This window comes from Hyla sarda, chromosome 8, assembly GCF_029499605.1.
Source record: "Hyla sarda isolate aHylSar1 chromosome 8, aHylSar1.hap1, whole genome shotgun sequence".
Lineage (NCBI taxonomy): Eukaryota > Metazoa > Chordata > Amphibia > Anura > Hylidae > Hyla > Hyla sarda.
The window spans coordinates 33073163-33098190 of NC_079196.1; the positions used below are offsets into that span (position 1 = coordinate 33073163).

At 41.6% G+C, this 25028-nt stretch overlaps 1 protein-coding gene across 6 annotated transcripts in view; it reads left to right on the plus strand.

Annotated features, from left to right (window-relative positions):
• The first annotated feature begins 2415 nt into the window (after window positions 1-2415).
• The window catches only part of LOC130284255 (protein mono-ADP-ribosyltransferase PARP15-like), a 52264-nt gene continuing 29651 nt past the window's right edge, over window positions 2416-25028 (plus strand). For 2 of the 6 annotated variants that reach the window (XM_056534429.1, XM_056534430.1), the window contains exons 1-5: window positions 2416-2532; window positions 9454-9624; window positions 11658-11720; window positions 20317-20490; window positions 24547-24710. In XM_056534429.1, coding sequence (XP_056390404.1) covers window positions 9510-9624; window positions 11658-11720; window positions 20317-20490; window positions 24547-24710 — 516 coding nt within the window. In that variant the 5' untranslated portion in view covers window positions 2416-2532; window positions 9454-9509. Of the gene's footprint in view, window positions 2533-9453; window positions 9625-11657; window positions 11721-12238; window positions 12373-18688; window positions 18835-19097; window positions 19331-20316; window positions 20491-24546; window positions 24711-25028 lie in introns of those variants that run through there. The other 4 variants (XM_056534435.1, XM_056534434.1, XM_056534433.1 and 1 more) reach the window with 4 other exon arrangements.

The following is a 25028-nucleotide window of genomic DNA, read 5'->3' on the forward strand; positions in this document are numbered from 1 at the left end:
AAAAAATAAAATATAAAAAATAAAATAAAAATAAAAATAAAAAATAAAAATAAAAAAATAAAAAAATAAAAAATAAATAAAAATAAAAAATATAAAATATAATAAAATAAAATAAAAATAAAAATAAAAATAAATATAAAAATAAAAATAAAAATAAAAATAAATATAAAAAATATAAAGATAAATAAAAATAAAGAAAAAAGGAAGGAAAAATAAGGGAGGGGGGGGGGTGGGGGGAAAAAGGGGGGGGGGAAATGAAAAAAGGAAAACAGGAGAGAAGAGAAAAAGAAGGGGAATAAAGAACGAAAAAAAAGGGAGAAGAAAGATAGAAATAGAGAAGAGGATAACCTAAATGCCTACATAAAGGGTTTCAAGCCAAAATCCATATTTAATCCCTTTGGATACATCGTATCTAATATATAGATCCATTTAAGTTCTTTCTGGCGCAACAATTTCTCCCTGTCACCCCCTCGTCTCAACACAGGTACATGATCTATAATGCGAAATCTTAACTGACTAATACTATGACCAAATTCCAAAAAATGTTTAGGTAGTGGGAGATCAACCCTCTTAGTCCTAATCGAAGATTTATGACCATTTAATCTTATCCGGCATTCATTGGTGGTTTCACCTATGTAATAAAGCCCGCATGGGCAGGTCAACAAATAGATTCCCTGCTATGACGCTGGCTCATAAGCTGACACGCCGTAGCTAATAGCTGCCGAGACCCATGTTTAATACAGGACATCACCGATCGCGGTGATGCCAGTCATTAACCCCTGAGAGTTGATCGGGGGTCTAAAATAAAAAAAATAAAAAACAAAACATTTCTGGCAGCTCAGCAGAGCTGATCGGGACCACCACAGTAAAACTGCAATGTCCTAATCAGTTGAGAGGATGGTGGGAGGGCCTTTACCTGCCTCCTCGCCATCCGATCACTGAAGCAATTCAGCACAGACAACACTGATCACTGATGCTATGGTATAGCGTTGATCAGTGTAAGCAATCCAAGGAAACAGTATAAAAAAAAGTTTTCAAAAAGTCTTCAGTGCTTGTCCTCAGTGCACAGAGTCCTGCTTGTCCTCAGTGTACAGAGCCCTGGTTGTCCTTAGTGTACAGAGCCCTGCTTGTCCTCAGTATACAGAGTCTCGCCATCCGATCACCGGAGCAATTCAGCACAGATAACACTGATCACTGATGCTATGGTATAGCGTTGATCAGTGTAAGCAATCAAAGGAAACAGTATAAAAAAAGTTTAAAAAAAGTTAATAAATGTGAATTAACCCCTTCCCTATAGCTTGAATCACCCCCTTTTCCCATTTAAAATAAAAAAATATGTAAACAAAAAATAAACTTAAACATACGTGGTATTGTCGCGTGCGTAAATGTCTGAACTATAAAATGATAAGGTTAATTAAACCGCACAGTCAATGGCGTATATGTAAAAAAAAAAATACCAAAGTCCCATCAAAACAAAAATGGTACCAATAAAAACTACAGATCATGGCACAAAAGATGAGCCCTCACACATCCCCGTATACAGAAAAATAGAAAAGTTATAGGGGTCAGAAGAGGACCATTTTAAATGTACTAATTTTCGCGCGCACAGTTATAATTTTTTAACAGAAGTAAAACAAAATCAAACCTATATAAGTTGGGTACCATTTTAATTGTATGGACCTACAGAATAAAGATGATATGTCATTTTTACCGAAAAGTGCTCTGTGTAAAAACAGAATCCGCTAAAAATTACAAAATGGTGTTTTTTTTCTATTTTTTCCCATTTTGTTACACAAATATATATTTTTGCTTTGCCGTAGATTTTGTGTTGAAATGACTGATGCCATTACAAAATAATATTGATGGTGCATAAAAAAAGCCCTCATATAGGTCTGTAGGTGAAAAACTGAAAGCGTTATGATTTTTGAAGGCGAGGAGGAGAAAAGAAAATGCAAAAATGGAAAAACCCCAGGTCCTTAAGGGGTAAAACACTTAAAGGGGTTATCCAGGGAACTTTTTTTTTATATATCAACTGGCTCCAGAAAGTAAAACAGATTTGTAAATTACTTCTATTAAAAATCTTAATCCTTTCAGTACTTATGAGCTGCTGAAGTCGAGTTGTTATTTTCTGTCTAAGTGCTCTCTGATGACACGTGTCTCGGGAACTGTCCAGAGTAGAAGCAAATCCCCATAACAAACCTCTTCTACTCAACTTCAGCAGCTGATAATTATTGGAAGGATTAAGATTTTTTTAATAGAAGTCATTTACAAATCTGTTTCACTTTCTGGAGCCAGTTGATATATATGAAAAAGTTTTTCCCTGGAATACCCCTTTAAGGCAAAAACGGGTTGTGTCATTAAAGGAATGTGAGACTTTATATCCTGCTTACAAATTATTTTCAGTAAAGTGAAACTAAAGAGTCCTGATGATCTGCTTTCAGTTTGCGTGAGTTTTGTGAGACTCCATCTCCAGCATATGTTTCGAATCTAAAGAACAACACCCAGTTGTGACTTGTTGCTTAAATTCTCAAGGTAAGTTTACATTTTGTTAAGACTTATAATTAGTGATGTTTAGTGTTTCAGTGGGTTTATTAATGTATAAACACCAACATAATCCTCTTCGGCCTCAATGCAGAATCTGCCATAGGGCCCCACCTATGATACGTCTGTCTTCCTATGTGGCAGAGGAGCCTTAGGGCCCCACCTATGATACGTCTGTCTTCCTATGTGTCAGAGGAGCCTTAGGGCCCCTCAGGTAGCATGGCTTGGGTACAACTGTGTGTTTTGCACCCACTTTTAGAGCACGATAAACAATAATTATAACAATGATAATCATCATCATAAACTTTATATGTCTGCTCAATACTATATGCCGTATAATCCTAGTTTTAGCAACAATAATATGTGAACTGCATACAGGGACTCATTATATACTGTATAAGCATAGGTATAATAATAATATTATAATATTTATTAATATATTATAATATATAATAACTAAGGTGTTTTGCTAAACAAAGTGCTCCACAATCTGATGATAATACAAAGGTAATATGAATCCCGAATTTATACTTGTGTACAGGTTTATTGATAGACATTGAAAACACTTTCCCATAGTAATGCCCATAATAGACATAGCATACCTCTAAATAATTGTCATATAGGGAGGCATTTATTGAAGGAGTACTGTGGTGCCCTACAACTTATCCCCTATCCAAAGGGATAGGGGATAAGTGTCTGATCACGGGGGGGTCCGAGCTCTGAGACCTCCGCATTCTCCTGTATGTCACCCCAGTTCTCCCCAGGAACGGAGTGCGTCGACCACCACACAAAGTATCTCTCGGGTATCTCCGGCTCTCCCATAGAGATACATGGAGGAGGAATGTCAGCCACCACTTCGTGCAGTCGACATGCTCCACTCCTGGGGAGAGCCGGGGTCCCATGAAAGAGATCCCAGCGGTCGGACCCCCAGCGATCAGACACTTTTGCCCTATCCTTTGGATAGGGGATATGTTGTATGGCACTCTTTTGAGGATTTTAATAAATTTGGTGCACAAACACATTACCATCACACAAAAAAAGGGTGTGGAAAAATCGTTCACCCACACCACCCTGGATAAATGTCCCCCATAGGGACCAAATAGCACCACATTACAAGAATAATATAATGACACTTCGAACAAATTAAAACTGCATACCGTGAACATAAACTAACACCACATAGTGATAAAGTAAAAGTGCATCCTCATTTTTATCAAGAAAGCTAATTATGACATCATGACAGATCAGTCCACAGATCCTATTTCTATCCATCAGAAAGTCAACATAATTCAAAAGACAATAGTGTAGGTGTACTCTAATACTGTACTAATATCAAGACAAAATACAGTATTATTGCTATACTTTAAATAATACCGCACTAACCTGCTGGTACAGACAGGTAGTGCAGGTGACACTGATGATAATGATACTCACCTGTCCCATTCTCCCGCTATCTTTCTCCACCCGTGTCCCAAGAGAGCCCAGAACGGGGGGAAAAATGGAGGAAAATAGCAGGAGACAGGACCACGGATCTGGGACAGGTAAGTATGATGATCATCAGTGTCCCCCGCACTACCTGTCTGTACCAGCAGGTTAGTGCGGTGACACTGATGACAGTTTTCCTTTAAATTGGTAGTCCAGCCTTTAAAAGATATGAAAAAAATTGCTCCAATCCTCTGCTGATCCCCCTCATACTTTGTGCAGCTCTATCCCCCGATATTTTGTCTTCTTTCTGCTTCGTAAACGAGTGCTAATTGCAGGACCTGCCACCTCAGCCAATCGCTGGCTGCAACAGAGTCCCATCTTGGAAAATGTGTACCAAGTACGGTACTTATCTCAGAAGCAGGAAGAATACAGAAAATCGGAGGGACTGGACGGAACCGGACAGAAGCTTTTTTTCTTTCTTTTTTCCCATACCCCAGCATCATCATCATCATATTTTATAAGGCTGGAATACCCCTTTAATGACTTCAGCATCTAGGTGGTTAAACAAGGGATGACAGTCTATGCTCTTCTCCCCTCACAACCCCTGCAACACCATTATGGGTCTTTACTGGTTGAGATGGAAGAGGTAGGTCTAGTAAAGGGTCTTTGGTTAAAGAAAAAAAAAAAAACACACACACATTGTAAAATAAGTTCCCAATCCAAGAGTTGCTTTTATTCGGTCACCTTGCTATACAAGAAACATGGATTAAAATAGTGATCCCTATACCAAGAAGAAAGAAATACACCATACAGCGCACACCTAATAGTATGTTATAATCAAAAATGTTTTATTACATAATTTCAAATCCAAGACACATTAGATAAAACACTTAAAAGCACTTAAAAGGCACAAAGGCCACCACAAAACAGGGGGGGGGGGGGCCTAGAGACCCCTCCCAGGGCATCTGCTCTATCCCAGCATGTAAATTCCACTGACCCTGACAGCCTAACATATAAAGCAAGAAATGATGTATGCAAGTCCCCCAGAACAATAGTAAATATAAAACCTGAATGGTTATAACCAATACAATGCTGGAAAGGCAAGGCTGAGGGCGGCAGATGGAAAATAATCCAGGTAGGTGCCTCCCTATACCCCACGCGTTACATCGCCCATCGGCACAGTCTACACAGTCTAATTAAACAAATAATTGTCAGGAGGAGATACCTGGTGGTCCGTGGTGCGACTCACACATGCATACTTAGATGCCGACAGGTGCCCGCTTGTACTACCGGGTGATCAGAGGTTCACATCCGTTCAATCTCACTTCGCTCGTGCCTGTGCGTTTGCACGTATTGCGGTATACGATCTTCAAGATAGACAAACATCTGCAGTTGTGTGGTGGCCCAGTGCAGGAGTTGCACCCCTGTACCCTAGCTGCCCTGTCAGGCAGACTCCATTCTGTGACCCCTGGGCCCCCTTCACCTGTCTTCTATGTACATTTCCTTAAGTGCCTATGTTATCCAGTGTATTGTGCATAAAATGTGTTATGCCTTTAAGTACTATTGTTATGGGATTGTGTGGTAGCCCTTGGGGGGTGTATGGTAGGGATGGTATGGTGTTGATATATGAGGGATTAATATTAACCCTGTCACTCGTGACGCCAGGGTGAGGGCTGGTATGCTGAATCTATGTTCCGGCCTATCGCCGCCCTTCCCAGAAGCGATAGGTGCAATGAAATGACTGAAGGTCCACAAGCAGATTTAACTTGAACTTGAATAACTTTACTGCAGTGCTTGCAATATCCAATGCGTAGTAACAGTCTCATATAACAGTTCTTAGGTTGCTTAGCGACTGGCAGAAGTTGCGGACCTTGCATTAAACTTATAGTCTCTAAATTTAGGGAGTGATGTGCAGATCCGTCCGGATTTAGGGGAAATATTGGGTCCGGTGATACTGCAGAGTGCTTAGGGGATGACACACTCTATAATTTAGATCATTCAGCCGTTGCCACAAGGCTCAGACCTAACTCATTGCGATTACTGTGATATAGGTCTTCTCTCATCAAGAGCCAGGAGAAAGAGAGCGAGAAAATGGCCGCCACTCCCTTATATGGGCAGGGGGCGTGGCGAATCTGATTGGTCCGAACGTCTGCCATTCACCAGTACATGGTCTGATGGGATTACTGACGTAAGAGGGCCTCCAAAAGGTCCTTAATCTAAAACCATAGAGTTCGCCTTGTCACATGACCCGCAGGTCCTGCAACGCTAATAGAAACAGGTCATTAACCATTTATATACAGAAATGATACTATATACATTATTCTATGGACAAATTAGAGATCTGTATACTATAATAGAGGCGACTAGGGGCGGACTGACTAACAGAGATTACTAAGTCCTAGGGACTCTGGCTACGGGGACCCATAGATAAATAAATACCGTATGAAATGCGGTACTGGGACACCACAATTGTAACCAAGGAAGGTACCAGTGACCATGTGACCTACAGGGTGACCTATGGGACCCCTCCAGAGTCTCCCCCATATAAGCCCTGGGAGGAGCTAATTGAGTGCAGCAAAGTCAAGTCCTAGGTGTGTGTCTGGAGTCTAGAGGAGGCCTAAAAAGTCTTCCACGCAGCCACGGATCCACAAGTCCACTACCCCCCAGGTCCAAGTCAAAGCCTGGTAAGCTACAAACGGGGTGAAGTCTGTTATAGTCAGTCTAAATCAAGTCAGTCCAAGTCAAGTCTGTCTCAAGTCAGCGTGGTCCTGCATCAAGTTGTTCAAGTCTACTATAAGTCCCAGCAAGCCCTGTGGTCTCTGAAGTCACTGGTCCCGTGCTTGGGCCTAGCCAAGCTGTATATACTGTTACACCTGTCTGACTCAGTAAGGCTGCCGTTGTTCCGTAACTTGGTGTCAGAGTCATTATTTGCCTCCGTGCCTAGCCCAGGATCCAGCGGCATACCTTCGGGTGGTGAAGCGGTTAAACCACACCCTGGCATCACGAACACAAGGGGTTAATGTCATTTTCCCAAGGTGATAACATCTACCCTCATCACACCCTAACCACACTTGCACCTCAGTTTCCTGCTGTGCACTGCAATCCATGCAATCCGCTCCTTCATATCATTTTCAACATACCCATACACATTAAAAAAAGCGATCCCATCAAGTCACATATACCCAGTCACATATACCCAAAATGGTATCAATAAAACCTAAAGTCCTGTAGACAGAAAAGTAAAAAACGTTTTAGGGGTCAAAATGGGACGACGCAAAGTTGTATTTTTTTTAAAGTAGTACCCAGAACTATATAAAATTGGTATTGCTGTTGACATAACTTTATTCTCTAACTTTTTTTTTTTTTTTTTTTTTTAAACAGAATAAAAACTATGAAAATGAAAGCCTCACTAAATGGCAGAATTGCACATTTTATCCATTTCACCCCACAAATAATTTTTGTTGCACAATTTTATTTATTTATATAGCGCCTACAGATTCCGCAGCGCTTACAATTATGGGGTACAAACAAAGACAAGTATCAGACATAATGATATGGTTAAATGTAGGGTGCCATGAAAAAGTACATAGTACACAGTTCTGTCAAAAATATAAGGTATCTCCACCCTAAACATGACAAGTGAACACAGTACTGATAAGGTGTGGCTAAAGCAAAAATAAACAGCAAAAAACCCAATGACTCACAGTTGGCTTATTTTATTAGTCATTTGTTTCCTTGTAGTCTCAATGTTGCCCCAAGCAAAAAGAATAAAATAAAATGTCAGGTTACTTTTCATTATGTCAATACAAAATAGAGAAAAGTGATTGATTGCTGAGCCGGGTCCCAGTTGAGTATACAAAGGAAAAAAGTGAATTTCCAGCTTCCATATAAAAAATAGTATTTTATTTAGATCCTTTAACCCCTTAAGGACCAAGGGTTTTTCCGTTTTTGCATTTTCGTTTTTTCCTCCTTGCCATTAAAAAATCATAACTCTCAATTTTGCACCTAAAAATCCATATGATGGCTTATTTTTTGCGCCACCAATTCTACTTTGTAATGACGACAGTCATTTTGCTCAAAAATCTACGGCGAAACGGAAAAAAAAATCATTGTGAGACAAAATTGAAAAAAACAAACGCTGTTTTGTAATTTTTGGGGGCTTCCATTTTTACGTAGTAAATTTTTCGGTAAAAATTACACCTTATCTTTATTCTGTAGGTCCATACGATTAAAATGATCCCCAACTTATATAGGTTTGATTTTGTTGTACTTCTGGAAAAAATCATAACTACATGCAGGAAAATTAATATGTTTAAAATTGTCATCTTCTGACCCCTATAACTTTATTTTTGGGCATATGGGGCAGTATAAGGGCTCATTTTTTGCGCCGTGATCTGAAGTTTTTAGTGGTACCATGTTTGCATTTATAGGACTTATTGATAATTTTTTCATGATATAAAAAGTGACCAAAAATGCACTATTTTTGACTTTTTGGAATTTTTTTGCGCGTACGCCATTGACCATGCGGTTTAATTAACGATATATTTTCTATAATTCGGACATTTCCGCACGCGGCGATACCATATATGTTTACTTTTATTTTTATTTACACTGTGTGTTTTTTTTTATGGGAAAAGGGGGGTGATTCAAACTTTTAATAGGGAAGGGGTTAAATGATCTTTATTCACTTTTTTTTCCACTTTTTTTTGGCAGTGTTATAGGTCCCATAGGGACCTATAACACTGCACACACTGATCTCTTATACTGATCATTGTTATCCCATAGGGACCTATAACACTGCACACACTGATCTCTTATACTGATCATTATTATCCCATAGGGACCTATAACACTGCACACACTGATCTTTTACATTGATCACTGGTTTCTCATAGGAAACCAGTGATCGATGATTCTGCCGCTTGACTGGTCATGCCAGGATCTCAGGCACTGAGCAGTCATTCGGCGATCGGACAGGGAGGAGGCAGGTAGGGACCCTCCAGCTGTCATGTAAGCTGTTCGGAACGCCGCGATTTCGCCGCGGCTATCCCGAACAGCCCACAGAGCTAACCGGCATACTTTCACTTTCACTTTAGACGCGGCGTTCAACTTTGAACGCCCCGTCTAAAAGGTTAATAGCGCCCGGCACCATGATCAATGCCGCGCGAGCCACGCTATTAGCGCCATGGCCCCGCGTTATAGATCGGGAGCGGACACATGACGTTCCAGTACATCATGTGTCCTTAAGGAGTTAAAAATGTGCAAAAAACATAAAGGTGACCCCATAAAATCCAAATGAAACGCTAACACGTTTCATTTGGATTTTATGGGGTCACCTTTATGTTTTTTGCACATTTTTAAAGGATCTAAATAAAATTTACTATTTTTTATATGGAAGCTGGAAATTCACTTTGTTCCTTTGTTACTTTTCATTATGCAATGACTATATTTCTACTCCTATTTACATTGTTTTTTGTACTATTTTAGGTATTTTTTTTAAATTAGCAACCTACACCTGTGTAATATCGGGTAAAGCTGCCATCATGAGTGATGTAGTGGTGTGTGAAACATCTGTGAAGCTGAAAAAGGGGGACATCACTGCTGAAAGTACAGACGCCATAATAAACTTAAACAATGCTAAACTGGACTGCAACAATGGTAAGGAGCTTAAAAAACAAAACAAAAAAATAAAAAATAAATGCCCAGTCTTGCCGTATTTCCTGATTAGTCGAGTTATAGTCATGAAAACAGCTGTTTATTGTACATTGTGAAATACAGTGATCTCTCAACTTACAATGGCCTCAATAGTTTTACCATACAATGGCCTTTTCTGGACCATTGTAACTTGAAACCAGACTCAACATACAATGTACAGACAGTCCAGAACTGCAAAACATGTTAATGGCTAGAACTGACCAATCAGAATGGGCATTTCACCGGTTAAACTGTTAGAAATGTCAGAATTTACCTACGATGGAGAAATTATCATGCCAGGCTTTTATATAAAAAGTGGATTATTTATGAACTAATGAGTAAATTTGGCAATTATACATACATAGATATACTTTATCTTATTACAATGATTAGTTTATATACTATATGGGAGTTTGCTTAGGAATGGTAGAGGTTAATGTGAGGATAAATCCCATCTCACCATCTCAGGCCTAGTCATTCATATATTATTCATATAAAATAATGGATTCATCTTGCTTCCTTGTCCAAGATGGCCGCCTCCTTCTCCCATCTGGTCAGTTGTCCTAGCGTCTTCATCCGCGCCTCCTCCAGGTTGGCCTGGTCTCCTGAGCTTCCTTCCTCCGTGCACTCCCGTTATGCTCAAATGATGGGTGTGTTTATGGTGACTGAAGGAGTGTCCTTTATAAATGGGGGCGTGTTTATCCTAATTCGGGATGTATTCCCAATCTATACATATATGGTTTACCTTGTGGGTTGGTTGAACATGCATTAAAGGGGTACTCTGGTGGAAAACCTTTTTTTTTTTTTTTTTTTTAAATCAACTGGTGCCAGAAAGTTAAACAGATTTGTAAATTACTTCTATTTAAAAATCTTAAACCTTCCAGTACTTATTAGCTGCTGAATACTACAGAGGAAATTCTTTTCTTTTTGGAACACAGAGTTCTCTGCTGACATCACAAGCACAATGCTCTCTGCTGACATCTCTGTCCATTTTAGGAACTGTCCAGAGCAGCATATGTTTTCTATGGGGATTTTCTCCTACTCTGGACAGTTCCTAAAATGGACAGAGATGTCAGCAGAGAGCACTGTGCTCGTGATGTCAGCAGAGAGCTCTGTATTCAAAAAAAGCCTATTGCATAGATACAGTAACAGAACCACACTGCTTACATTGATATGTTACCAGAACCAAGCTTACTACATAGATGTGCTAGCAGAACCAATCTGAATAAATACATACGATAAAAAAGCTGTTATCTGTTATCATTAAAGGGGTACTCTGCTGTTCAGCTGGAGCCGGCCCCGGGAGCTCATGATGTCATAGCCCCGCCGCCTCATGACGTCATACCCTGCCCCCTCAATGCAAGTCTATGGGAGGGGGCATGACAGCTGCCACGCCCCCTCCCATAGACTTGCATTGAGGGGGTGGGCGTGACGTCATGAGGGGCGGGGCTATGACATCATGAGCTTCCAGCTCCGGTGTTCGGAACAGTTTGTTCCAAGTGCTGAGCAGCGGAGTACCCCTTTAATGTGATAAAAGAACCAAGCTTACTGCATAGATACAGTGAAAAGTAATAGGTTAAGTGCATAGATTAGGCTGAAAACCATATAGTTCAAGTTCCATGTCATTTTTTGCCACCTGAAAAGAGCCTAAAAAAAAAAAGGAGGAATGGCTTGAAAACGGAATGTGGCCCAGCAATTGAAATATCAATATAAAAAAAAAACATATGGTCCCCCATTGGTAGTAACTGGAAAAATTGGAAGGGTGAGGAACAGGTTCTGTGTATTAAAATGAAGCAAAGCCCAAATCATAAAAATTGTCATGTATTAGTAAATCAGTGATAATCAAATATTTTTATTCAGTTGTGATGGACAAAATTGACAGCAGGAAGCACAGCCATATTGAATAATACCTAAAACTGACAGTAACTAACCATTTTGCCAGAGTGTGCTCACTTAATGAGTTCTAATAATTATTATGTATTTTTCGTTACTTTTAGGTCTATCTAAAGCTATCTTAGACGCAGCAGGCCCTGAAGTTAAAGAAGAATGTAAAGCTTTAGGTATGTCATGATGTTAACCAACATCTATATCATTATTTATAGAGGAGTAGTGCAGCCAAAAAAAAACTTATCCCCTATCCAAAAGATAGGGGAAAAGTTATAGGTCGCGAGAGGTCTGAGTGCTGGGCCCCAGGGATCTCCTGAATGGGGCCCTTGTAGTCTTCCGGAAGCGGTTGTTCCGACCCCCGCAGGAAGCCATGGTCGACACACCATGGGGGAGATTTATCAAAACCTGTGCAAAGGAAAAGTTGCCCAGTTGCCCATAGCAACCAATCAGATCGCTTCTTTCATTTTGTAGAGGTCTTGTTAAAAATGAAAGCAGCGATCTGATTGGTTGCTATGGGCAACCGTGCAACTTTTCCTCTGGACAGGTTTTGATAAATCTCCCCCCATGTATCTGGCAGACTGCCAGGCCCCATTCAGGAGATCGTGGTAGGTCCCAGCACTTAGACCCCCATGATCTTAGACTTATCCCCTATACTTTGGATAGGGGATAAGTTATTTTTTCCAACATATCTCCTTTAAATGATGCATGAAGTATTTAAGACTCCTGGCAAGACCAGTTCCCCTCTGCAATAAATTAAGAGTTTCCCTGCAGCTCAACAATGCCAGCAAAGGCGCTTTACAGTTGTTTATGGCAGGTTGCCAAAGCGTAAGTATGGCACAGGGGCCCACTTGGCACAGTTGTGTGCTTGCTAATGGGGAGTCCAGGACATTTGCCCCGGACCCCTAGGTGTGCGAGCATCGCTTTTAAGCTGTATTCACACACACGCATATGGTTGAAGGCTTCCTCTCAGTTTGAGCTGCAGGACCTGCGGCCTACACAGTGTGGGACATAAGGAAAGCATCATTTCTCTTTTTTTTACCTACTTTTTTAACCTGATTTCTTATGGGGGGGGGGGGGGAGCGGGATTCCTATTAGCTATTTACCTGGCTTCTACCTACATAGCTACCTGGTTACCTACCTACATAGCTAACTGGTTACCTACCTACATAGCTACCTGGTTACCTACCTACATAGCTACCTGGTTACCTACTTACATAGCTACGTTGCAGAAAAAGTTGCAGCGGAGGCACCATACAAATTGGAGTACTGAAGTTAAAGGGTTACTCCAGTGGAAAAGAAATGTTTTCAAACCAACTGGTGCCAGAAAGTTAAACAAATTTGTAAATTACTTCTATTAAAACATCATACTTACCACCATTGCACACATCAGTCAATGATTACGGGCAAACACTATGGATCCCTGGACTCTACGGACCCTGTTCACACATATATAGACTCAATTGATCAAAGGGTTAGTACTGCAGACAGGTAGAATAAAGCATAATGTCCATACTTAATGTATTTATTCAATTCTTGGCGGTATATTCAGTATTCAGACATATAAGTGTCATAATTCATAATGCAAGATGGAAATAGTATACCTCGGTCAGGTGGAGAGAGGCACGCCCCTGAAAGGTAGTGCGGCAGGTCTGTACTCGTGTCTCTCTCCACCTGACCGATGTATACTATTTCCATCTTGCATTATGAATTATGACACTTACCGTATTTTTCGCCGTATAAGACGCACTTTTTCTTCTCCAAAACTGGGGGGAAAAAGTCGGTGCGTCTTATACGGCGAATTCACCCCTATCGCGGCGCTCCCTGAGGCCATCAACAGCCGGGATCCCGCGGCTAATACAGGACATCACCAATCGCGGTGATGCCCTGTATTAACCCTTCAAACGCGGCGATCAAAGCTGACCGCCGCGTCTGAAGGGAAAGTGACACTAACCCGGCTGTTCAGTCGGGCTGTTCGGGATTTCACCGCGGCGGTCCCGAACAGCCCGACTGAATAGCCGGGTTAGTGCTTACAGGACACCGGGAGGGACCTTACCTGCCTCCTCGGTGTCTTCTCTGTTCAGGGATTCCCTGTATGGCCGGCGCTCTCCTTCCTCGTCATCACGTTGTCGCGTACGTGCGTCGGCGTGCGTAACGACGTGATGGCGGCGACGGAGAGCGAGGATACCCGGCCGGCAGCAGAGACGTTCCGGAGCGACGGGGACACGGCGACAGCGATGGAGCGACATCCAGGGCAGCGGTGACGGGTCCGGAGCGCCGGGGACACGTGAGTATAACCTCCTATGCAGTGGTCTTCAATCTGCGGACCTCCAGATGTTGCAAAACTACAACTCCCAGCATGCCCGGACAGCCAACGGCTGTCCGGGCATGCTGGGATTTGTAGTTTTGCAACATCTGGAGGTCTGCAGGTTGAAGACCACTATTGGGTTCAAAATCTTTATTTTTTTAGATTTTGCCCCTAAAAATTGGGTGCATCTTATACGCCGGTGCATCCTATAGGACGGAAAATACGGTATATGTCTGAATACTTAATATACCATCAAGAATTGAATACATAATGGATTTATCATCCGTATAAAAGTATGGACATTATGCTTTATTCTACCTGTCTGCAGTACTAACGCTTTCATCAATTGAGTCTATATATAAATTACTATTAAAAATTCTTAACCCTTCCAGTATTTATCAGCTGCTGTTGGCTCCAGAGGAAGTTGTGTAGTTCTTTTCTGTCTGACCACAGTGCTCTCTGCTGCCACCTGTGTCCGTGTCAGGAACTGTCCAGAGCAGGAGAGGTTTTCTATGCGGATATGCTTTTAATCTAGACAGTTCCTGACACGGACAGAGGTGTCAGCAGAGAGCACTGTGGTCAGACTGGAAGGAAATGCACAATTTTCTATGTAGTTTACAGCAGCTGATAAGTACTGGAAGGATTAAGATTCTGAAATAGAAGTAATTTACAAATCTGCTTAACTTTCTGGCACCAGTTGATTTGAAAACATTTGTTTTCCACTTGTTTCCATCAAAGTTCAAAATGTGTACCAGCACCATATTTATCAAATGCCCTCCACCATGTAGTAAATTTGGCGTACATACACAGTTAAAGGGGTAAAAAGACGTTCACCTACACACCTCTTGATAAAGTCCAGATATATTCTGCTGGAAAGATCCACCCATCACTCCATTCACTACAAGTGAGTCGGTGCGCCGTTCTGTAAATGGCGGGGGTCCAATGGTTGGAACCCTGCGATCTCTCACTTATCCCCTATACTGTGGATTAGGATAAAATAGTTTACATCATAAAATCCATTTAACAAAACAATACAACTAAACTACCAGACTTCAAAATCACATTAGAAACCATAAAAGGAATTGCCTGGGTTTTATTTTGGTACATGTCATTACATTGCTCTAAAGTTTACAGCGAAAACATTTGTGGTGCTCTGGGATGAAGGGAGAACAGGGGTGTTGCAATGTAGTGTTGCTGGGTATAGGATAAACTCTTGATTGTCGTGACGCCAGGGTGAGGGTTTCCTCTAAATATATATGTCCTACCGCCACTCGTCCCAAGAGCGATAGGGAGGAATAAAGGATTGTCCACAGCCGGATTTGTATTAAACTTGAAACAATTTTACTGCAGATTTTATGCAGGATTAAGTTAACAAACAGTCTTTTGCAGAGGACCGAACTTAGGCTCCTCACAGGTTGGCTGGGACTTGGTAGAGAATAAGCTTTGATGTTTGCTATACGCTGTTCCACTGAATTTAGGGTTCTGTTTAGGTTCAGTAGTCACGCAGGATTGGTAGGATAGAGTCGGATTAACTCACGGTTCAGAATGCAGCTGAAGTGGAAGGCTTCAGGCCTAGATCATATTGTAGCTGATATAACAGATCTGCTCAGTTTGGTAGTCCGGAACTAAGAGAGCGATTATTGGATGCAGCACCCTTATATCAGAAGAGGCAGGATCAAAGCTTATTGGTCCCCAAACCTGTCGGTCCTAAACCAAGGCATTATGGTACATCGCATGACCTAATCACATGACCCAAAAGGTCCTTAAACCTAGCATAACACAATTATTTATACCACGTGACCAAAGGTCCTATACATAAATTACACTATATTAAATATATACATTTCTGAATGGAATTAAGAGGTGACTAGGGGCGAACTCACCAGGAAAGCCCTACCAGCATGGAGGAACTCTGACTGTGGGGACTTACGACAAAGGTACGGGACCAAGTCCAGTACCGGGACACCACACATTATAGTTTAACATAATCGGCATAATATAAAGTTAGGTGAAACATGCTAAGCAGCTAGACCAGTGTTTCCCAAACAGTATGCCTCCAGCTGTTGCAAAACTGGGCTAAGGGTGCTTTCACCACGGTTTTAGGTCCGGTCAGAAAACCGTATACGGGGCAAAAATGAGACAACTGGAGTCAGCGTTTGACTCCGGTCGGCTCATTGAAATGAATGGGGTTCGGGCCAGATCCGGCTGGGATACGGGAGCGGACGGTTTTTGCCCCTCCCAACCGGATTCAGCAACCGTACACTACAAACGTAGTGTGAAAGCACCCTAAGCATGCTGAGAGTTGTAGTTTCCCAATAGCTGGAGGCACAATGGTTGGGAAATACCTAGATCAGTGTTTCCCAATCAGGGTACCTCCAGCTGTTGCAAAACTACAACTCCCAGCATGCCCGGACAGCCGAAGGGAGTTGTAGTGCTGGGAGTTGTAGTTTTGCAACAGCTGGAGGCACCCTGGTTGGGAAACACTGACCTAGATCCTAGCTGCTTAGCCTATGGCTCCACCTGCTGACTTTCTTAGTGTAACCCTATCTGCCGATGTTCCAATGCATTAGAAGTGGTTACAATTTAATCTCTGATTTAGTTATTCACTTATTATTTTTACCTGAATATTTTATCCAATGTATGTGTCTGGGTTTTTTGTATCTGTTTCTGTACCTATACATGGGTTAGCAGTAGTGTTGAGCGCGAATATTCAAAATGCTAATTTTTACCGCAAATATCGGCACTTTGCGATTTTGCGAATATTTAGAATATAGTGATATAGATTCGTAATGACGAATATTCGTTTTTTTTATGTGAATTTATGCGACTATTTATGCGTATATCGGCACTTCCAGACTGGACACTGATCCATCCCTTCTTTTAGATGAAAAATATAATTGTGCATGTGTACTATTCAATTTTCGCATGAAAAAAAAAGATCGAACGTAGCGACTATGCGAATTTCACGAACATAGGACGACTATTCGTCCATATATTCGCAAAATATTGCAAATTCGAATATGGCCCCTGATGAGCGGCAAGGGCCATATTCGAATTCGTGATATTTTGCGAATATATGGACGAATATTCGTCCTATGTTCACGAAATTTGCATATTCGCTATGTTTGATTTTTTTCATACGAAAATTCGGAATGAAATTCGCATGCGCAATTATGTTTTTCACTTAAAAGAAGGGATGGATCAGTGTCCTGTCTGGAAGTCCCGATATTCGCATAAATATTTGCATAAATATTTGTATAAATTTGCATAAAAAAATGAATATTCGTCATTACGAATCTATATCACTATATATTCTAAATATTCGTGAGATCGTAAAGTGCCGATATTCGTGGTAAAAATTTGCATTTCAAATATTCGCGCTCAGCACTACTCATCACTAGTTACCATGTCATGTTCTATAGATGCTTCTATCCACAATGGTATATAGCATATAGACGTAACCCTTCAACGGACCATTTCAATTGACTTTCAACCCAGGAATGACCTCCCCTCTATTGCTGTTAGCCAGAAAATAGCACCAAGGAAAGAGTGTGAACTTCACCCTTATTTGGCAGCCCCTCTTTTTTTTTTTATTTTTTTTTTTATATTTAAAGTCTTGCTAATTAAAATATTGTGTTAGTGTAGATGCACCGGCACCAGTATCAGGCTAGGGAATAGTGTAGCTATACGGGTGGTATCTAGTACCAGTCCTACGGCAGAAGTTTTGATGGTGCAAAGCGTTTTGTACAGTCCTTCAATGAATCCAATCGACAGTAGAAGAAAGGAAATAACACAGTACTCACCATGCAATCTTCAATCACCATCTTCTTTATTCGATAATAATGCACATACAGGTACAGCAGGGGAGAGGGGGTCTAGCGTGCGGGGGGATGTGGGTGGCGACGCCACCCACATCCCCCCGCACGCTAGATCCCCTCTCCCCTGCTGTACCTGTCTGTGCATTATTATCGAATAAAGAAGACGGTGATTGAAGATTGCATGGTGAGTGCTGCGTCATTTCCTTTCTTCTACTGTCTATTGGATTAAAGGGGTACTCCAGTGAAAACCTTTTTTCTTTTAAATCAACTGGTGGCAGAAAGTTGAACATATTTGTAAATTACTTCTATTAAAAAATCTTAATCCTTCCAGTACTTATTAGCTGCTGAATGCTACAGAGAAAATTCCTTTCTTTTTGTAACACTGATGACATCACGAGCACAGTGCTCTCTGCTGACATCTCTGTCCATTTTAGCAACCATGCATAGCAGGTGTATGCTAAGGGCAGCATGGTGGCTCAGTGGTTAGCACTACTGCCTTGCAGTGCTGGGGACTTAGGTTCAAATCCCACTAAGGGCAACAATAAATAAAGTGTTATTATTATTATAATAACATCAGCAGAGAGAACTGTGGTCGTGATGTCATCAGAGAGCATTCCAAAAAGAAAAGAATTTCCTCTGTAGTATTCAGCAGCTAATAAGTACAGGAAGGATTGAGATTTTTTAATAGAAGTAATTTACAAATATGTTTAACTTTCTGCCACCAGTTGATTTAAAAAAAAAAAAGGTTTTCACCGGAGTACCCCTTTAATTAAAATATTGTGTAACTGCATGCACACACAAAAAGTTATACAACATCACAATAGGCATTCATGACATTTACTAATGGCATACCTTTATTTTTCATTCCCACACTGCCAAACAGATGTCTTCTAGTCCATTCAGCCTTGTTTTACCCGATCCGACGGCCAGTTTGGCCCCAAGAAGTCACTGCATCATGTGACTTTTCCAGTATTCCCCACCCTCTGTGCTCATATTCAGCCCATCCCTGTAAGGAGCATCATCTAGGGGAGTGACAGGGGCGTACATACCGTAACATGGAACACCCACAGAGTGAACAAGGCCGCACTAAGGATTAGAGGGGTTGTAGGCACAGGGCAACGCGCAGCAATGCTGAATCAGGAAGTGCAGCATGGTGGCTCAGTGGTTAGCACTATTGCTTTGCAGCGCTGGGGTCCTAGGTTCAATTTCCACCAAGAACAACATCTGCACGGAGTTCGGCCCAGATTTATCAAACTGTGTGAGAGAAAATATATAGTGATTTTCCCACAGCGACCAATCACTGCTCAGCTAATGAGCTGAGGTAAAGTGAAACCTGAGCTGTGATTGGCTGCTGTGGAAAAATCACTCCCTTTTTTTCACTTTCATAAATCTTGTCCTGTGTGTTTCGTGGGTTTCCTCCCACACTTAAAAACATACTCTAAGTTTAGGTTGTGAGCCCCAATGGAGACAGGGCCCAATTTGAGTGTTTAGCTCTGCGGAACCTGTGTGTGATGAGACAGCAAGGATCTCCTGGGGGCATCTAAAAGTGATAATCAGGCTGAAAACATTTCACACACATATGATTTTATTTTTGACCGACCCCCTTTAACTCCATGACAAGAAACAGGGGAGACACAATCGGTGCAGTTTCTAGCTGGAGGTTTGTGGGACTGTGGTGACGCCAAAGTTGTGGTGTGACAACGGGATGTGAAGGGAGTAGGTGGAAGGGGCAGATGGTATAGCCCAAGGTAGGTCAAGGTGTTATTAACCCCTAATGTTCGTGATGCCAGAGTGGTTTTACTAGTAACCACCTGAACGGTAGCACCACTATCCCAAGGTTAGACAGGGCAATAATAGTCCAAGACCAGGTAAGGGTTAACGGAGGCTTTACTGAGGTTAGACAGTTGTTAAAGTCTTTACAGCTAGGCCAGGATCCCAGAGAGTCGACCAGTAACACAGAAAGGGCCTTGCAGCTTGCTGAGACTTGCAGTACTTTTGGGTCAGACTTCAATACAGCCACTCTGACTATAATTGACTTGACTAGTGACTTGACTTTGGTAGAGACAGCGGACATAGATGAGATGACTTACTGACAATGTGGCTGGTGTGCAGGCTTTATGGCCCCACGGTGTACTGGACACAGGATCTGTGATGTCTGTGCTTTGCTGTTCCTCAGCAGGAGTAATGGTGTAAGAGAGAGATTGTAATGGCCGCCCCTCTTATAAAGGGGGGCTGAGTAAGAAGCCCATAGGTCAAGCTGAGGGTCAGGTGGTCAATTGGTGCTCTCTGGGTAACATAACACATCATGTGAACATAACAGGTGATACCTCCAAATGTCCTTTATACTTTATATACCTATACATAACATTATGCACTATATTTACAACACTATACATAACATTAGACTTTCTACTATGGGGGAGACACTGCAGGAGAGCCCCTAGGACAACGAGGGACTCAACCTGACAGGGCCTAAGTACTGTACAGGAGGATATCCTGTACTGGGACATTAGAGGACCACACAGTGCTCAATGGCCCAAATGATCATCCCACCCTTGCAGATCTGTCAAGGATCCTGAAATAATGTAAGCCACGATGCCAGTGTGAACAGAGCATAAAATATTTTATATCTCATATGTTTTTCAGCTAAACTCCCCAACGATGGCTCAGTTGTGACCTCAGCCGGAAATCTGAAGTGCAGAAAAATAATTCATCTGATTGACATTCGACCACACAACATTGTTGACGCCGTAAAGAAAGCACTTAAAGCCTGTGATAAGAACAACATGGCGACTATTAGTCTCCCAGCAATGGGAACAGGTAAAACAAGAATGTTCCCTTTAACCCAAAATACAAACATTTTATCTGTCAGGCCCCTTTCACACTATAAAATTCATCCGTTTTAAAGATCCGTTTGAAGTTCCGTTATGAAAACCTTGAAAATTGGCCGTTAAACGTCCGTTAGAAAATCCTATTATAGTCTATGGGATTTTTATATTATCCGTTATAACCCGTTATAGCCCGTTATTAATAACGGATATTATTTTGTGGCGGAATATAGTACACAAAATAATGTCCATTATTAATAACGTGTTATAACAGATAAGGTAAAAATCCCATAGACTATAATGGGATTTTTTAACTACCGTACGGGATTTTGTAACGTTTAACGGACGATTTTCAGGGTTTTCATAACGGAACTTCAAACGGATCTTTAAAACAGATGAATTTTATAGTGTGAAAGGGGCCTCAAAGTGAAAGTTCTGTAAACATCAGTATCAGGGGCTCCAACAGATTTGATGGGGGAAAAAATAGTGATACGTGCAGCGCAATTCTCTTTGTCAAAACAGTGGCCACATAGTCAAAAAGGTGCATTGGGCACCAGTGGTATCGGTCATGTGACAAATTCTGCATTGCTTTGTTTTTTTTATTTTTTATTTATTTATAACGGAGACCATGTGAACAGAGCCTAACCTTAAAGGGTTACATCTATTTAAAAATCTTAATCCTTCCAGTACTTATGAGCTGCTGTATACTCCAGAGGAAGTTGTGTAGTTCTTTCCAGTCTCTGGACAGTTCCTGAAACAGAAAGAGGTGTCAGTTGTGTAGTTCTTTCCAGTCTCTGGACAGTTCCTGAAACAGAAAGAGGTGTCAGCAGAGAGCACTGTGGTCAGACTGAGAAGAACTACATGAGAAGAATTACAGAACTTCCTCTGGAGCATACAGCAGCTGATAAGTACTGGAAGGATTATGATTTTTAAATAGAAGTAATTTACAAATCTGTGAAACTTTCTGGCACCAGTTGATTTAAAAAAGAAATTTCACCGGAGTACTTCTTTAACCCCTTAACGACCACGGACATAAATGTACGTCCTGGTTTAGCATACATTTACGTCCTGTGTATGACAGCGAGCATCGGAACGGTGCTCGCGTCATACACAGCATACTAGCAGCCGGGGACCCGCCCGTAATGGCCGACATCCGCAATGGCGCGGATGTCCACCATTAACCCCTCAGATGCCGTCATCAATACAGATCACGGCATCTGCGGCATTGCGGTACTTTGATTGGATGATTGGATCGCCCGCAGCGCTGCCGCGGCGATCCGATCATCCAGCATGGCGGACGGAGGTCCCCTCACCTGGCTCCGGCCGTCTCCCAGGGTCTTCTGCTCTGGTCTGAGATCGAGCAGACCAGAGCAGAAGATCACCGATAATACTGAGCAGTGCTATGTCCTATACATAGCACTGCACAGTATTAGCAATCAATGGATTGCTATAGATAGTCCCCTATGGGGACATAAAAAGTGTAAAAAAAAAAGTAGAAAAATGTAAAAAAAAAAAAATCCCCTCCCCCAATAAAAATGAAAATTGTCAGTTTTTCCCATTTTACCCCCAAGAAGCGTAAAAACATTTTTTAAATAAACATATTTGGTATTGCCACGTACGTAAATGTCCGAACTATCAAAATATAATGTTAATGATCCCGTATGGTGAATGGCGTAAACGTAAAAAAAAAAAAAAAAAGTCCAAAAATGCTGCTTTTTTGTCACATTTTATTTAAAAAAAATTAATAAAAAATGATCTAAAAGTTTTATATATGCAAAAGTGGTATCTAAAAAAAAATACAGATGACGGCGCAAAAAATGAGCCCTCATACCGCCCTATATACGGAAAAATGAAAAAGTTATAGGTGGTCAAATTAGGGCAATTTAGATTACTGATTTTGTACAAAAAGTTTTAGATTTTTTTTAAGCGATACAAAAATATAAAAGTATCTAGCCATGGGTATCATTTTAATTGTATTGACCCACAGAATAAAGAGCTCTGTGCGTAATGACGGGCGATACAGGGGCCGGAGCAGCGTGACGTCATGGCTCCGCCCCTCATGACATCACGGCCCGCTCCCTTAATGTAAGTCTATGGCAGGGGGTGTGACGACCGCCACGCCCCCTCCCATAGACTTGTATTGACGGGGGCGGGCCGTGACGTCACGAGGGGCGGAGCCTGTATTGCCCGTCATTACGTGCAGAGCGATCTCGCTCTGCGCAGTAATGATAGCGGGGTGCTGCAGCAGCGATCCCCGGGGTCCCCAGCAGCGGGACCCCGGCGATCTGACATCTTATCCCCTATCCAAAGGATGTCTAGGGGCGGAGTACCCCTTTAAGGGGTTAAACCAAAAGTAGCCTCATACATTAAAACAGTGGTCTCAAACTGTGGCCCTCCTGATGTTGCAAAACTTCAACTCCCAGCATGCCCGGACAGCCAACGGCTGTCCATGCATGCTGGGAGTTGAGGTTTTGCAACATCTGGAAGGCCACAGTTAAAGACCACTGCATTAAAAGAAAATAGACCAAATGTAAGTGTTGCTCTAAGTAGCCAATGAATTTATTTATTTTATTTTTTTTTAAATTTGCAATGAAAATTTTTTTTTCTCCTCTACATTTTACCAGGAAAATGAATAATGGACTCCCTTTTGCTGCTGAACTCTGCTAACGGAAAGCAGCACTCATTGACCACTATGTGACCAATGTGAGAACAGATTAGTGCGCTTAGAAGCCGGTAACCGAGTACGGCTCCCCGCCACTGCGGGTGCGCACAAGGACTGAGCGAGGCGGCGAACTGTCTTAATAAGATCACAGGATCCGGCCGGACAGTATCTGCTGTGCTTTTTACCCCACAAGAAGTGGGGCGCTCTGATTTATGTGCCAATATTGTCCATAGCAGGGGCTGTGTAGTATCAATAGCCCCTGCCCATATTTATTTACAGGTGTTGGAGACAAATGGTCTCACCTATATGTATTCCTTTAACCCCTGAGGAAGTCCCCCCTATAAAGAGGGATGGAAACGCGTCGGGTTTGTTGGGACATGGTTATCATACACCTTGGTTTAGTACAGGCACTATATTAACAGTTAGTATATGGTATGTGTTTTTGCGTGGACAAATGCTACAATTGGTCCACCACTGCTCACAGATACATGTTTAACTTTTTAATGAGTATATTAAAAGTTATATTTTATTCACTTCCCATAATTTTCTAATATCTTAGTGACTGGAAGTTTCCAAAATTGGGAAATAGACACCCTGATCTTGTCTATATTATTCTAGAACAGATTATGTAGAAGTATATTATGGAGGAGACTTATCATTGCTTTTAGAGCATTTTTTTGTCTATGTTTTGGCGCAGTTCAGGCGCAAGGAGCATATTTAGCGACTTTTATGCATCTTTTGATATGGACAGTTTCACTCTTTTTGCCTACCCAAAGAACTTTTTCTTTTTGACCATGCAGTGGTCACATATTTATCATTTGCAACTTTTGCCAAAAGTCTCAATTTTGTGCGCAAAGGTACTTTTTTACGTGCAAAGCTACACCCCCTACCAGTAGGCGTGAGAATCACTTCTACCTTCCGCATATCAACCTTTAACCTCTTAGCTGGGTGGTCCTGCCGACTATCTTCCACCAGGACCCATCTCTAATGGCAGACATCACCGATCACGGTGATGCCCGGCTTTAACCCTTTAGACGCCGCAATCAAATTTGATTGTAGCACCTAAAATGCAACTAAAAATGTCCGGGCAGCTCTGCGAAAGTAAGTAAAAACACCTAACCTGCCAAATTCCGGACCCGGGAAAGTGTCTACTTCCCTCCCTCACAAGCGTCTAGAAAAAGTGTATGCGGTAGAGCTTTTCCCACCACAGCAGAGCTGCGCAAAATTCATCATCCTGCTGCACCTTCTTGATAAATAAGATGCACGCTAGACAAACCCACCACCCAAATAAACATGGGAAAAGAGCTCTACAGTAGACATTCTTTGAGAAATCTAGGCCTATATAATCTAACAAACATACTTTACTCCTTGTTTTGTACTTTTAAGGTACACAGAAAATGAAAGCCGAAAGTTCTATAAGACTGATCATTAAAGGTATAGAGGACTACCTGAGCGATCCTTCTGTGATGACCGTCATTTCTGAGATCATCATTGTTGTCTTCGAACAAGATGTTTATAAAAAATATCAATGTTTTTTCCAGAATTACAAGGTAAGTGAAGAGCTGGGGCTAAAGAGCCACCAGTCACCATCTGTTTCTGGCGTGGTTTCTAGGCCCGTTTACGATCACTTCACTTAAATGGGCACTGTCAGATATAAAAACTTTTGATATGTTGTAAAGCATGTATAACCAATAGGTTTTGCTATTGCTTTCATACTGAAAAAGCCAGTCAAACAACTGCCCCACCTGCCTGCTTGGACACATACTAGTCCTGCTGTGTCCATTAGTCATGGACACACTTCCTTGATTGACAGCTGTGAGCGCAGGGATCAGAGCTGGAGGAAAAATCCTCCCACTGTCAGCTTGTGT